At 38.2% G+C, this 14,484-nt stretch overlaps 2 protein-coding genes across 10 annotated transcripts in view; one reads left to right on the top strand and one right to left on the bottom strand.

Annotated features, from left to right (window-relative positions):
- The window catches only part of FRYL (FRY like transcription coactivator), a 276,795-nt gene that overhangs the window by 161,839 nt on the left and 100,472 nt on the right, over positions 1-14,484 (bottom strand). The window lies entirely within an intron of this gene.
- LOC103128804 (forkhead box protein J3-like) overlaps positions 13,070-14,484 on the top strand; it is an 83,799-nt gene continuing 82,384 nt past the window's right edge. Inside the window, exon 1 of the mRNA XM_060188462.1 lies at positions 13,070-14,157. Coding sequence (XP_060044445.1) covers positions 13,205-14,157 — 953 coding nt within the window. The 5' untranslated portion in view covers positions 13,070-13,204. The remainder of the gene's footprint in view (positions 14,158-14,484) is intronic.

Here is a 14,484-nt window from a genome sequence, read left to right as displayed (position 1 = left end):
CAACTCTTAACTGTCTCCACAGTTTCACCGTTTCCAGAATATCATATAGAACCATACACTATGCTAACATTTGTTCATTCAACAATAGATCTTTTAAAAAGCCTTCTTATTATATAAGAGTGAACTTCATATGGGGCAGAAAAAAGGTGAGAGACAGAGAGAAGCCAAGAGCACCAATCCAGCACATGAGGTTTGTCTGGGATTGGACTAGGAACCCCAGGCATGAAAGTCCAACATTCTATCAGTTTAGCCACCTCCCAAGCTGCATATGCTTTTTAGTAAAGAAATAACATTTCTTGGGGCCAAGAGGTGGTGCACCTGGTTAAGTGCACACATTAGAGTGTGCAAGGACCCAGATTCGAGCCCCTGGTCCCTATCTGCAGAGGGGGAAAGCTTCACAAGTGATGAAGCAGGGCTGCAGGTGTCTCTCTGTCTCTCTGTCTCTCTCCCTATCTCCTCCTCCTCTTTCAATTTCTGTCTCTATCCAATAGTAAATAACTAAAATATTTTTTAAAAAGAAATAACATGTCTTCATTTGCTCAACCTTCATCTCACATCTTATCTACTACAATAGTATCTAAACGCATATCCCTGCATACTTTGTACCTTTTCTCCTTATAGAGATGCCCCATCCCAAGAAAAATGAAGGGCTAATGAAATCATCCCTGCCACAATCACAAAGCCCATTTGTTTTGGGTTTAAGACCATAACCATAACAGGGTCTTTAGGTTCTCTGTTCATGCCTACTTTTCCAGTTCACTCCCCATGCTGCCTAACTCTCTGCTCCAATCAAGCTGGGCATGCATCCTTGAACACAAACCATTCTGCCAAACTACCCTCCCCTCCCCTCAAAGTCATCCTTTACATTTTACTTAAGTATCACCAAATCAGAGAAGGCTTTTAATTGAAATGTGGAGGATTAAAGGAAATTAGGTAAGTTAGAATGTGACCTTCTTTGGGGGATCTTAGTGTACTTTTAACTTATCTGAGATCTAATTTCCTCTTCTATAAAAGGAAATACAAAAGCAACTCACAGACTGATGGATATAAAAACAAAATGTGCCCTATCTATACAATACAATATTATCCAATCATAAAAGGTAATAAAATACTGATGTAACCAGTGAATGAATCTTAGAAACAAAGTAAAAGAAGATAGTAGCAAAAGAATACCTATTAAGTGAGATGTCATTTATATGAAATATTTAGAAGGGACAAATCCATAGGGACAAAGCAGATTAGTGATGATGAGATTTTTTTTTTTATTCTTTAAAAAAAAAGTGAGATTTACTTTTGGGGAATGATGGTAACGTTCTGCAATTACAGAATGGCTAATTAGAGATATATGACTGAACATACTCAAAATTAGTGAGCCCTATATTATTACAATGATGAATTTATAGTGTGTCATGTCACAACAAAGCTCTTATTTCAGGAAAGAGCAATAAAAATTTTCCTCAAGTTTTCATAAAGATTACATGAGATTTAACAAAAGTATATGTGCATGGACACATGCATATATTCACTATGCATTTATCATAACATTAGAACCATGAGTTCTTCAGCAAATGGTAAGCATTGTTTTAATCATACACAGTTTAGCTGAAATTTACATGAATGGATAACTGTGCTTTTGGAGGGAAGTAGACTTTTACTGCTTTTGTAGGGGAAAAAAATTTTTTTCTACTACTTTTCCAGAAGAAAATCTCTGAGTATTAAATTATATGTACGGATATTAATGAAATATATATATAATGGGTATTTTCTAATTGTGCAAAAAAAATCAAGTAACTGATACAAATATAACTTTCTAGCATTCTGTATCTTCTTCACATTTTAATTAAAACTGTTTAAAATATGTCAGTTTGTCTCGTCATTGTCTGTAATAAAGATGGAATTCCTTGATATACTAGCCATCATAAGATTATGCAAAGTCATTATAAATTTAACATGTTTAGAAGAGGTATTATATTGGTAAGAATACATCTGTGACCTTAATTAACATTGTGGAAGCATAACTGGGTAGATAATATTGTCTTACCAATTTTAGTAAACTAAGCCATTCTTTTAAATGATAACATCCTCACTACACAGCTGGTTTAACAGAATGTTCCTGATTCAGTTTTTAAAAGAAGTAATGCCTAAAATTGTTGGCAGAGGGACAAAATCCTGAATTTAGGCCATATGAATGTCAGTTCATTGTTGTTACTGAAAGAAATAAGCTCAACTATAATCAAACTTCAGCAACACTGCATCCACATTCTGCCAGCTAAGCAAGCCTTGAAATCAGAGGGCTCTGGTGATTAATATAAAGGGTAGCATTTACAATCAATACAAATCATGGCTAATACTTCTTATAAGCATTAAACATCACTATGACTAATGATAAGGAATTACAATAGATACTGCTATAAAGTTAAGTTCAGTGACAAAAATAATTTTTCTTTTTAATCTCTGGTAGAGTAAGAGCAACATTTGAAATATAAAATTCTTTATTGAAAAAAATATTTTTCAACAGAAGTTATTAACAAATCAAGGTTTTCTCCATTTTCACAAGAAATTCACCAAATAGAATTTAGTAGATTTTTGTTAAGCACATGTGGCACGAAGCGCAAGGACCGGCGAAAGGAACCCAGTTCGAGCCCCCGGCTCCCCACCTGCAGGGGAGTCGCTTCACAGGTGGTGAAGCAGGTCTGCATGGTGTCTGTCTTTCTCTCCCCCTTTCTGTCTCCCCTCCCCTCTTGATTTCTCTCTGTCCTATCCAACAATAGCAACAACAACGAACAATAATAATAATAATGACCACAACAATGATAAAACAACAAAGGCAACAAAAGGGGGAAAAAACGGTCTCCAGGAGTAGTGGATTCGTGGTGCAGGTACCGAGCCCCACAATAACCCTGGAGGCAAAAAAAAAAAAAAAAGGACTAATAGTTTTTTTTTTAACCAGGAGAATTTATCATTCTATGCATTTGTTTCAAGAAATATTCCCTTGAGAGATATCACTAGTATGTTAATAGTCACAAAGCAAAAGAGAAGTCATAGATTTATTATTCTATTCTAACACAAATGACTGTATCCTGAGCTTTATCTTAGTTGTCTACACATTGACAGCAATTAACTAAGTGTTAAGTATACAAAGAAAATACAATCAATTTATGCCTTCCAGAAGCTTTGACTCAAGTAGCAGAGAAAGATTATTAATAAGGAAATGCAAGTATCAGTACAATGATTATGGTGAAAGTGAAAAACCAAAGAGGTAAAAGCACTGGGTATCCAGCTAACTCAAGAAGAGTTCACGCTGCTGCAGGTGCAGCCAGCTTAGGTGGTGTGTAGTGGTTAGAGCTCTGGGCTTGCAAGCATGAGGTGCTGAATTCGATCCTCAGCACCACATAGTCAAAGTGAGGTTGTGTCCCTCTCTGCCTCTTGTTAAATAAATCTTATAATAATAGTCATTTGTTCTTATTGTCATTATTATTCATCCTGCAGCAAAGAAGAGGTGGGAAAGCATCCTAGACAAAGGTAGCAGCAAAATACAAAGGCACAGCATGCTCTAGGAACTGTATAATTATAAGAGGACAATGACAAAAACGAACAGGGGCTGGATGATAAGAGGCTTCATTCCTCAGGAAATGGAAATACGGAAGTAAAGTGGGGAGAGATTTGAAAAGCAGGCAGCAATGAGGAAGACATATACAGGACAAAGAGAAAACCATGGTAATGATCTAAGTGCTGATAAAGAAAACAATCTGAACTAAGGCAGCAAAAGGTAGTAAAGACTAAAGAGATTTTACAAGGTAGAGCATCAAGTCTTGGTAAATGGTTGAGAGGGTAGGGGGTGAGGAAACAGTGTTGACTCATTGCTGATTCTGGCTCAGCAAGACTGGATGGCAGTTCTGCCTCACACCATGGGGAACATCCTGTCACTCAAAATTAAACTCAAACAAATTCCTTTTCCTCTAAGTCTTGTCTGCCCCTTGCAGTTCAGTATGATTCCTTCCATCTCTGTACTCTGTTCTTTTCATGTGTACCAGTCATTTGGTAACTTAGAATACATATGAAACATTTCTCATTTTACCATCCTAACAAAAAGAAGATCTACTTGTTACAGCACAGTATATACTCAACAGATGTTGGTTGATTCAAAGTGTTGGTATTATGAAAACATCCCAACAGATGTCCTCTTCTAGGGTCTTAATAAATATTTTTAAAATATTTACTCTCTGCACCAGAGCAAAGTACTCTGGGTAAGGAGGGGAAGGGAAGGGAGGGTGGAAGGGGTCTTTGTGCCCTTTGTGAAAAGGGACCTAAGTAGGGGGCAAGAGAATTTTGCAGACCACTATCACTGGGAAATGAGAAATTGTACCCATGTATCTAAAACTAGAGTATAAACCATTAAACTCTCAATAAAGTGATTTGAAAAAAAAAATTCACTTCTTGGAAGTAATATAATTTTGACCAGTTTGTGAATAGGTTTAGTGAATATTGAAACAAAACCAACAAAAACAACTACAAATGCTAGTGAAATAAAAACATTCTCCAATTTTCCAAGGCAGAGACAGAGAAGGCCTTCCTTAATAAACAATGAGACCTTGTAATTTCTTTTCAACTTGATCTATTGCTTTACAGCTATAAAAATACCTTTGAGAGATGTGTGTTACAAGTGTCTATGGGCAATGGAATGCTCACAAACTGAGTCATTATACTACCAACAGTGCACAACAAAGAGTTCACAAACATCTGTTTTGGGTGCACTTTTGGACCCAGGGGACAGGATTGTATGAGATTTGACTGTGATGGATTGCAGGGTCCAAGCAACAACATGTACAGTGTGCAAATGGTCACAAAATGAAATAATCACATAGTTCACAAGTATCTGGGACAACCAAATTAAAAATGTATATATAATTAGTGGCTTAACAACGCTTTACAAAAAATCATCAGATTTCAGAAATGGGTGCGGGAGACAGTATAATGGTTATGCAAAAAAGACCCTGCCTGAGGCTTCAAAGTCCCAAATTCTATCCCCTGCACCACCATAAATCAAAGCCAAGCATTGCTCTGGTTTAAAATTTTTAATAAATATATCAGAATTGGGGAGAAAGCATAATGGTTATGCAAAACAATTTTCATGCCTGGGGCTTTGATCTCTCTGGTTTAATCTCCACTACCACAATAGACAAGAATACAGCAGTAGTCCAGTAAGAATCAATCAATCAGCCAATCAGGGGCTATAGTTTCCCACCTACACATAGTGTGTATTAGTCTTCATTGTCACTAACAGCCCCCATCCAACCATAATCAACAAAGTTTTCATAAAGTCTAAAAGAGTTCATTTTTTTAAGCAAACTAATTTTTTTTACAATATAAGCTACTGAGATATAATTCTAAACACAGTTTCCTATAAAAAGCATTAGTTATAGCTTTATTCTCATTATAAAAAATGCCTTACTCTTTTTTTTTTTTAATTCCATGGTAAGGATGGGGGAAGGAGGGACAGCAACGGGGAAACAGTGGTAGATTAGAACCAGAGTCAAGCTTGCTTCAGTGAAAATGTATTCTATGTTACTCTTTTACATTAGTAAATGTTAATTAATTTAACTCAAATAAATGAGTATTGTTCACAAAATATTTTAACTGTGTATTGTCACTTAGAAACTTTCCTAGAATAAGGTAACTTTCTGCCATCTGGCACAACAGTACTTCCATATGGAACAATTACTTACAGAGCAAAAGGAAAATAAAGAGCCTCTAAGGCAATATATTTGGCATAACATAAATCTCTTCAAATCACATTCTATACCGCTTTCTCTTGAGAGGTATTCCCTCCATGTCAACATCTGCTTCAACACTATCTGCTTACCAAAGAAAACTACACTATATAAATAATTACCTGGAAAAAAATTAAATTTAGTCTCTCATATTTTATTCATTAGTTTGCTTCAGCACAGGCAGCACAGTTAGAAGCAAGAACAACTGGGTTCTAATTCTAGACTTCTGCCCCTGTGTGACCTTGGAAAAGTCACAATTTTCCTATACTTTGATTTTCTTTGGACAAGCAGACATAACAGAATCTTTGCTTGCTTGCTTCATTAATTGTTATTCTTAGCACAATTTTTGGTTTGGGGAAGAAACTATGACAATAGTCATTTCTATAAGTACTTTGAGATCAAAGAAAAAGTACTATGGGAATTACTGTAACTACTAAACAAAATCATTTTTTCTTCTACCAAACCCACCTAGTAAGACAGTTGATAGCTTGATTACATTAGTTTTATTGACTTATCTCAACTTTGAAATACAAGCCTATTACCCTGAATCCTTTTCATGATTCTTTTTTCAGTACTACACAAGAAATTACTCATGTAACTTCAAATTGCAATTCCAGGGAAAAGTCACAGTCATCACATTAAATTGTCTGACGCTTTAAAATAGCTAATATTGCTTCAAATAAACACTGCCAACAGGACTGTGGAATAGTACTGGCATCTGATAACGCTGCAGAGATCAGAGTCTATTTGTCATCCTTCTCCCCCATTTTTGTCCAATTGAGAGAAACTTTGCCAGAATGACACAAATTAACAAGAAGCCCTAGACTGGTCAATTTTAGTCAAAGGATACTTAACCACCAGTATTACAAACAGCCCAGTGGTAGGTACACGTCTGCATTTTCTGTCTTATTCATTACCACTCAAGAAAATGTTCAAGCTATTTTTCAACAGCTTTTCTTCTATTTGGATTGCTTTAAAGAATGAGCATGCAAGAAATGGCAGTGATAAAACCTCAGCAGTTCTCCCATTTAAATATATATATATATATATATACTTACAGCTGCTGCTCCAGGACTTTAACAAGGACTTTATGCTAATTTCAAAAAACACAGAATCCTGGAAACTCAACATTGTGTCTTAACTGGCTGCAATAGTAGTAGCAGTAACAGCAGTGGGAGCAGGAGCAGTAGCAGCAGCAGCAGCAGCAGCAGCAGCAGCAGCAAGGGATTTGTTGATCTCTCTCCAAGCCGCTGTCCCTTCTCACAGGCAGCAGAGTTTGGCCCACAGTGCTTTGGCTTCATTACCATGCAGTCTCTCGCAGTGACGCACAACTATAGTGGAAACACTGCTGAATGCAGATGAACTAGCCAGCTGAATAAAGGCTTACAAGTTTGTCATAAGTGCCCTGAAGGACGTCCTCACCTTTCTGTATGTAGACATACACATGGCTGCAATTAGCTCTTCTGTTTAAGTTCCTGTTATCAGTTTTGATGAGCTGTGTCTCCAGCCGCTCTCGGTGCTCCTACAGCTAATAAACAGGCAAGGGTAGAGCTCTGCCCTTGAATGCCAACGTTTTTCACTAATTGAGGGGCTCAGAAGTTAAGGAATGTTATTAGGGTTCTAACATCAGATCTTTAAATCTCTTCCTTTAGTAGCAGACTGCCACCCCTCAGGGGAAAAAAGTCAGCGGCATTTCCCCTGCTCATTATCAGTTTCCTTGAGGTGATGTTGTTAGTTCTCTCCAGTCCTCTACAAACCCAGGCAGTAAGAAGTAGTTTTCTCCGTATGCTTATGATGGTGCAGATTCCATCACCTCACTTAACCCACTGACTATTGGAATGAAAAGATGATGGTGTGCTGAACATTCGCTCAGGACAAAGTTTCTCCTGCTGCATGCAACTTAACCAAAAGAGATGATGGGCTTATTCTAAAGCATAGTGTCTTCTAACATAGCACACAACTTCCCTGAAAATGATAAAGCATCACTGAACCATGAGAAATGCCTGGTCAAATAAATGCACATCTTTGAACACCTGATCCTACAGAGTCAACAAGACAGCTCACTACGGTAGTACACATGCTTTGTCATGTGCACAACTCGGGTTTGAGCCCAGTCCTCATCACTGTGGTGTTTTTTTCTCTCTGTCTTTGCCTTTCATCCGTAAGAGGTGTAGCCACAGTGGTGGGGGTTGGGATAGGGAAGTAGAATAAAAACCACTTTGGATCATATAGAAACTAATTGAGAACTGACATAGTAAAAGCATAGTTGTTTTTCAAAATAGCAGAAAATCTCACAATCAAATCCAATAAATACTGTATGCAGATGACAGAAGAAAAATGTCTTGACCTCATAGCTGGTTTACTGTAAAAGTCGTGTGACATGTTTTACTATATGTGGGAATATATTTGCATTGATCCATTTATACTAGTCTATTAAGTATCACAAGGAACAAGTGAACTCAGTAGTCAAAATCAAAACGGAATTAAGTCTATTCATAGCCAAATGGCTAGGCACCACATTAAACACAGAAACAGCATCCTTCCACAAACAATTTTCATAAATTTAGAGGGAAAAGATAATCACATGCATTAAGATCTACTTAGCAGTGATTGTGTTGTTAGGTGCTCTATTTAAAGGTCCTTTCAAGTAGAGTCCAAGATAGCTGGCAGGTCTGGGTCATTCCTACTCCTGAACAGGCCCAAAGCCTAAGCTCAGCAAAGGCACATCCTAAAACACTGCTTGCTTTCTGGGCACAGCTTCATCAGTGACACTCCATGATCAGCTAAGAGGGGCTTCCCGGGCTTATTGGAACAGAAATGCCACAGGGTACTGAATGAAAAAAGGGCAACTCGTAGTCTAGAAGCACTAGCTGAGAGTCAGGCAGTAGCGCAGCGGGTTAAGTGCATGTGGCGCAAAGCACAAGGACCGGCCTAAGGATCCCGGTTCAAGCCCCTGACTCCCCACCTGCAGGGGAGTCGCTCCACAGGCGGTGAAGCAGGTCTGCACGTATCTATCTTTCTCTCCCCCTCTGTGTTCCCCTCCTCTCTCCATTTCTCTCTGTCCTATGTAACAACGACGGCATCAATAACAACAATAATAACTACAACAACAATAAGACAACAAGGGCAACAAAAAGGGAAAATAAATAAATAAAATTTTTTAAAAAAGAAGCACTAGCTACTATATCCCATTCTAGTAAACTATACATACAGGCTCTGAACTTTATATAATCCACTCTAGTTTTACTTTTTAGTTAAATCATCCCCCAACTGATTTGACAACACAATCCTCTTTTAATCATACAACTGTTAACAGGGTCAGGAAATAAGTTGCCCCCACCCCCAAATAAACTGCGCTATTAAATGCCTACACTCAGAACTGAAGTCATGGCAGACAGTCGAATATTACACCTTTTTTTTTTTTTTAAACTATCCCTATTGAGCTAAGGCTATTCATCTCACACAAATCTTAAAAGCTATTTAATACCATTTGGTTGTAATGTTCCACCAAAGTAACCAAGTCTGTGTCTACTGGATCTTTATAAACTATAATAGGCAAAATTAATTGTCATGTACTATGTCAGACATGCGGTAGGGAGGGTAGTAAATAAGAAGTGGTTTCTTACAACCTTATAAAAAGGATTTTCTTATTCGGTGTTATCTATATGGTTCTTAGAGAATAAATCAGAATTGAAATTTTTTATTATTACCTAATCCACCTGTTACTATGTACATACTGGCAAAGCAAATTGATGTTTTTTGTTTTGTTATCAATGAAGCTTTATCAGTGCAAGCCAAATTTTTGAGGTAAGAGACAGAGACTGAGAGAAAGATACCACAGCACCAGATTCTAGCCCAGTGTGGTGGGAGTCAGGCTCAAACCTAGCTGGTGCACCTGGCAAAGCCAATGCCCTCTTGGGTGATCTATCATGCTTAGCAGCAAATTGACAGTTTATTTGGAACGTAGATGCAAAAAAGTTTTCTCTGAGTTTATTTTGGAAGTTCCATTTTACAACAAAACTTCCTTGTTGACAGAGAGCAGGGAAAATGTCACTTTCACATATGAAGGATAATTCAACAGACTCATGTGAATAGATCAAACATATAGGTAGGAAAAGGATGCTGAGATTTATCTTAAAATGTCAAGAATAAAAAAAAATGTCAAGAATAAATCAGACCACCATTTCAACTCTTAATCACAATTTTAACAAAGGCTAACGGAATAAGTATTTCCTTACCCTTCTAAAACTTAAACCACCCAACTCATTAAAGATTTAAATAGAAGTACATATGCACCCAACAATACTTTGAAATCCAACATAGAATTCTAATATATCCTGAATGTATTCAAAGTCCCTCAGCTACTAATCCTATTTTCATTTTCATTTTTTTTTTTTTCCTTTTTTACCAGAGCACTGCTCAGCTCTGGCTTATGGTGGTACAGGGGATTGAACCTGAGACTTTGGAGCCGCAGGCATGGGAGTCTGTTTGCATAACCATTATGCTATCTACCCATGCCCAACTAAACCTATTTTCAAATCACATAAATAATATTCTTCATTTCTCATAAGAATTCTCTAGCCTCAGCCCATTAATTACTGACAAAAACACACAGTTTTCTGTAAGTCTGACAAGAGGCCACTCAAAACATCGTCTTCTACTTCATCCTTTCTATAAATTCAGAATGCAAGTTGTATCATATATATATATATATATATATATATATATATATATATATACTTCATATCATATATATACTTGACTTCACCATAAAAAACAACAAATCCTTTCTTGGTGGTATACACCAGGCAAAGCATAATCTATTTTGGATAATTTCCTTCAGTATAGTCTTCCTGTTTAGATTATAAAGTATCAAAGAATGATTTTGAAAAAAAATGAGATCTAGAATACTTTAAAGAAATGTCACAATTTCAGTATTGCTAGCTTCTTCTGAGTTCCTCTTGACATGGATCAGATAAAGTCTTGCAGTAAAAAAAAGGTGACCACAAGCGGCCAGGCACTGGGACACCTGGTTGAGAAAATGTGTTACAATGCTCAAGGGCCCATGTTCAAGGCCCTAGTCCCCACCTGCTGGGAGAAAACTGCAGTGCTGCAGCTTCTTTCTCCCTCTCTAGCTCCCTCTTCCCTCTCAATTTCTCTATCTCTATCTAATACATAAATATTTAAAGAAAAGATGACCACTAATAGTTCTCTTGTCCTCATGGAGGTTTCACTCCTTCTTTTATCAATTTTCTCTTAGTTCTCTGCCCTTTTCATTGGCATTTTAAAGTTTCACGGATTAGTTACTTGCTTTACAATTTTAGCAGAAAGTAGCTAAAGATATATTCCAATACCCCCAGAAAAATATATGCCAGGAAAAATTCTCATGAAATCCTGTAAAAATATTGTTTAGATATAAGAAATACAAAATGATCCCTGAGATATAATTGAAAACATATAATTCACTGGAACTTTTTTAATTATGTTTTTCCTAAGTACAGATTAAAAGAAAGATCAGAAAACGGTTCAAGTCTGTAATAGGGTGGTGCCTCTCAAGTCTCAGGTTATAATGCAAGACCAATGCTCTAATATTAAGCTATCTCCTTAACATTACAGTTCACTGGAATTTAATGTTTCCCATAAGAAAATAAAAGGATTCAATTATTAACACATACTTCAGCAAAAATAAACAACATAGTTTTGAATGTAACCCAAAGTATAAAATCAATAACTTGAAGTGAGATGTGTGATTGAATTTGTGAATGAATGAATGAATTAATTAATTAAAGAATTAATGAAATAAGAGAGATCCACAGATCTCATGTTGTACAGTAAAGGGTTATCCTGGCAGGCCTGACTGGCATCCTTAGAAAATTCTGTTGTCGGGAGTTGGGCAGTAGCGCAGTGGGTTAAGTGGACATGGCGCAAAGCACAAGGACCAATGTAAGGATCCAAGTTCGAGCCCCCGGATCCTCACCTGTGGGGGGGGGGTCACTTCACAGGCATTGAAGCAGGTCTGCAGGTGTCTATCTTTCTCTTCCCCTGTCTTCCCTTCCTCTCTCCATTTCTCTCTGTCCTATCCAACAATGACAACATCAATAACCACAACAATAATAACTACAACAATAAAACAAGGGCAACAAAAGGAAATAAATAAATATTTTAAAAAAAAGAAAATTCTGTTGTCAAATTTATCTCTGTCAACATCTAAGGCTTAAGATAAAATGTGGTTCTCTATGGATAAACTGTTTATACAATTTAGTTCAAATTGAACATCTACTCTCCTTCACGGAATATCAAATTTAGGTAAGGATGACCTCCATTATCAGTCATATACATAACCAAAGCCTCTACCACAATGAAGTTTTCCTGCTATGGCTTCTCTCTCTCCCCCTCCTTCCCTCCCTCTCTCTCCCTGTCTCCCTCTCTTCCTTTCTCTTCCTCTCTCTATTCCTTTCTCTCCCCCCCTCTTGCTTATATCTAAAAAAAAGTAAAAAATAATTTTTTTTCTTTATCCTGGGCACTGAGTCCCCAATGAACAACACTGGTAGCATTTCAGTTGTAGTACTACAGCTCACTGATGTCAGAGAGGTTGTACAATTTCCCCTGGATTTCACTCATAAGTCTTTTCATTTTGATGTTGTCAAGTGTCCTTTAATCTGTAGTAAATCATAATTATCAGTACAATTACAGATGTGACCTGAGGCCTAAGTTCTTCTAGCAGAACATTAAGCCTGATGATCTTGGAAACCCCAGACATTACAAATTCCAAACTACTTCTGTAGATTTTTTTTTAACTCTCCAAGAGAATCACTGCTCCCCAGTTTCTAAAAGTGGGTTACATAGAGTGGTCTCCTTATGAAATTGATGGGGTGGGTGAAGTGGGATGGATTTGATAGTAAAGAAACTTACAAACCTTTCCTAAGTCTGGAGATGAAAGCCACAATTAGTGCTAAATCAAAAATATTTTGTGTATTCATGATATGATATGATATGATGTGATGTGATTGATGTGATGTGATATATGTGATATGGTGAAAATGGCATTTTAACTGTGTGTTCTCTCTCAAAAATATATAAATAAAAAATATTTATTCCAACGGGCCTGGTGGTGGCACACCTGGTTGAGCGCATGTATTACAATGCACAAGGATGCAGGTTGGAGCCCCAGGTCCCCACCTGCACGGGGAAAGCTTTGCAAGTGGTGAAGCAGTGCTGCAGTGTCTCTCTGTCTCTGTCCCTCTCTATCACCCCCTTCCCTCTTGATTTCTGGCTGTCCTCATCTGTTGTATGCTCTAGGCGCTGCTCGGGGCCTTGGCAGCTCTCACCTGGCGCCGTTGGGACCTTTCCCGGGGGGCGGAGACGCACGCAGCGGCTGGGGGCTCGGCCTGGCCGTCCCGGCCTGTGCAGCCTGAGATTCTCTTTGTGGCCAGATGGGTTTGTATGGACAGAATTGTCCATCTGTAACCGCATTAAGGATGACATCTGAACTGGATAGCAGCCTAACATCTATGGACTGGTTACCACAACTCACTATGAGAGCAGCCATCCAAAAATCTGATACTACACAAAATGTACATGGAGCAGGAATTTCCAAGAAGAATGCACTTCTTGACCCAAATACGACCCTGGACCAGGAAGAAGTCCAACAGCACAAAGATGGGAAGCCACCATACAGTTATGCCAGCCTCATTACATCTGCAATTAATAGCTCACCCAAAAAGAAAATGACTCTAAGTGAGATTTACCAGTGGATTTGTGACAACTTTCCATATTATAGAGAGGCTGGCAGTGGTTGGAAGAATTCCATAAGACATCATTTGTCACTGAACAAGTGTTTCCTTAAAGTGCCTCGATCCAAGGATGACCCTGGAAAGGGGTCCTATTGGGCAATAGACACCAATCCGAAAGAAAATGTGCTGCCTACTCGGCCAAAGAAGAGAGCAAGATCTGTAGAACGGGCCTCAACTCCATATAGCATAGATTCAGATTCTTTGGGAATGGAGTGTATTATTTCTGGAAGTGCCTCTCCAACTCTGGCAATCAACACTGTGACTAACAAAGTAACATTATACAACACTGATCAGGATGGTAGTGGTAGTCCACGCAGTAGCCTTAACAACAGTCTTTCAGACCAGAGTTTGGCATCTGTTAATTTGAATAGTGTTGGAAGTGTGCATAGTTACACCCCGGTGACAAGTCATCCAGAACCAGTGTTGCAGTCATTAGCTTCTCAACAACAGCCACAGTACAACCTTCCAGAACGAGACAAGCAACTACTTTTCTCAGAATATAATTTTGAAGATCTCAGTGCCTCATTTCAGAGCCTTTATAAATCAGTTTTTGAGCAGTCACTTAGTCAGCAAGCCGTTGTCTCCGCGTCTCTGTTACCCGCCAGTGAAGCTAGCCAGCCCAGCAAGAACCTTCCGAATTTTTACAACAAATGGCGCCCACGTGGACCTGACCTGCGCATCTCTCAGATAAGTAAAGACAATTTGGCTACCTATGTACTATGGCCTTCTCTTCTGCTTGTGAAGAGATCTCCAAAGGCCTCTGCTCTTTCTTCATGAGACTGTTTTGCTGTTTCTGGAACATTTATCTCTGGACCACTCTGTGGTTTCCACTCGCTCGGGCGAACTCAGAACAGCCAGCGGGAATAGCCAGCGGGCGGGAGGCAAGGCGCGGAGCTGCTGTTTCCACCTGGTCAAACAGC

Source organism: Erinaceus europaeus, chromosome 3 (assembly GCF_950295315.1).
Source record: "Erinaceus europaeus chromosome 3, mEriEur2.1, whole genome shotgun sequence".
Classification (NCBI taxonomy): Eukaryota; Metazoa; Chordata; class Mammalia; order Eulipotyphla; family Erinaceidae; genus Erinaceus; species Erinaceus europaeus.
The sequence above is the reverse complement of the archived record's forward strand: the minus strand, read 5'-3'. Positions and strand labels throughout refer to the sequence as shown.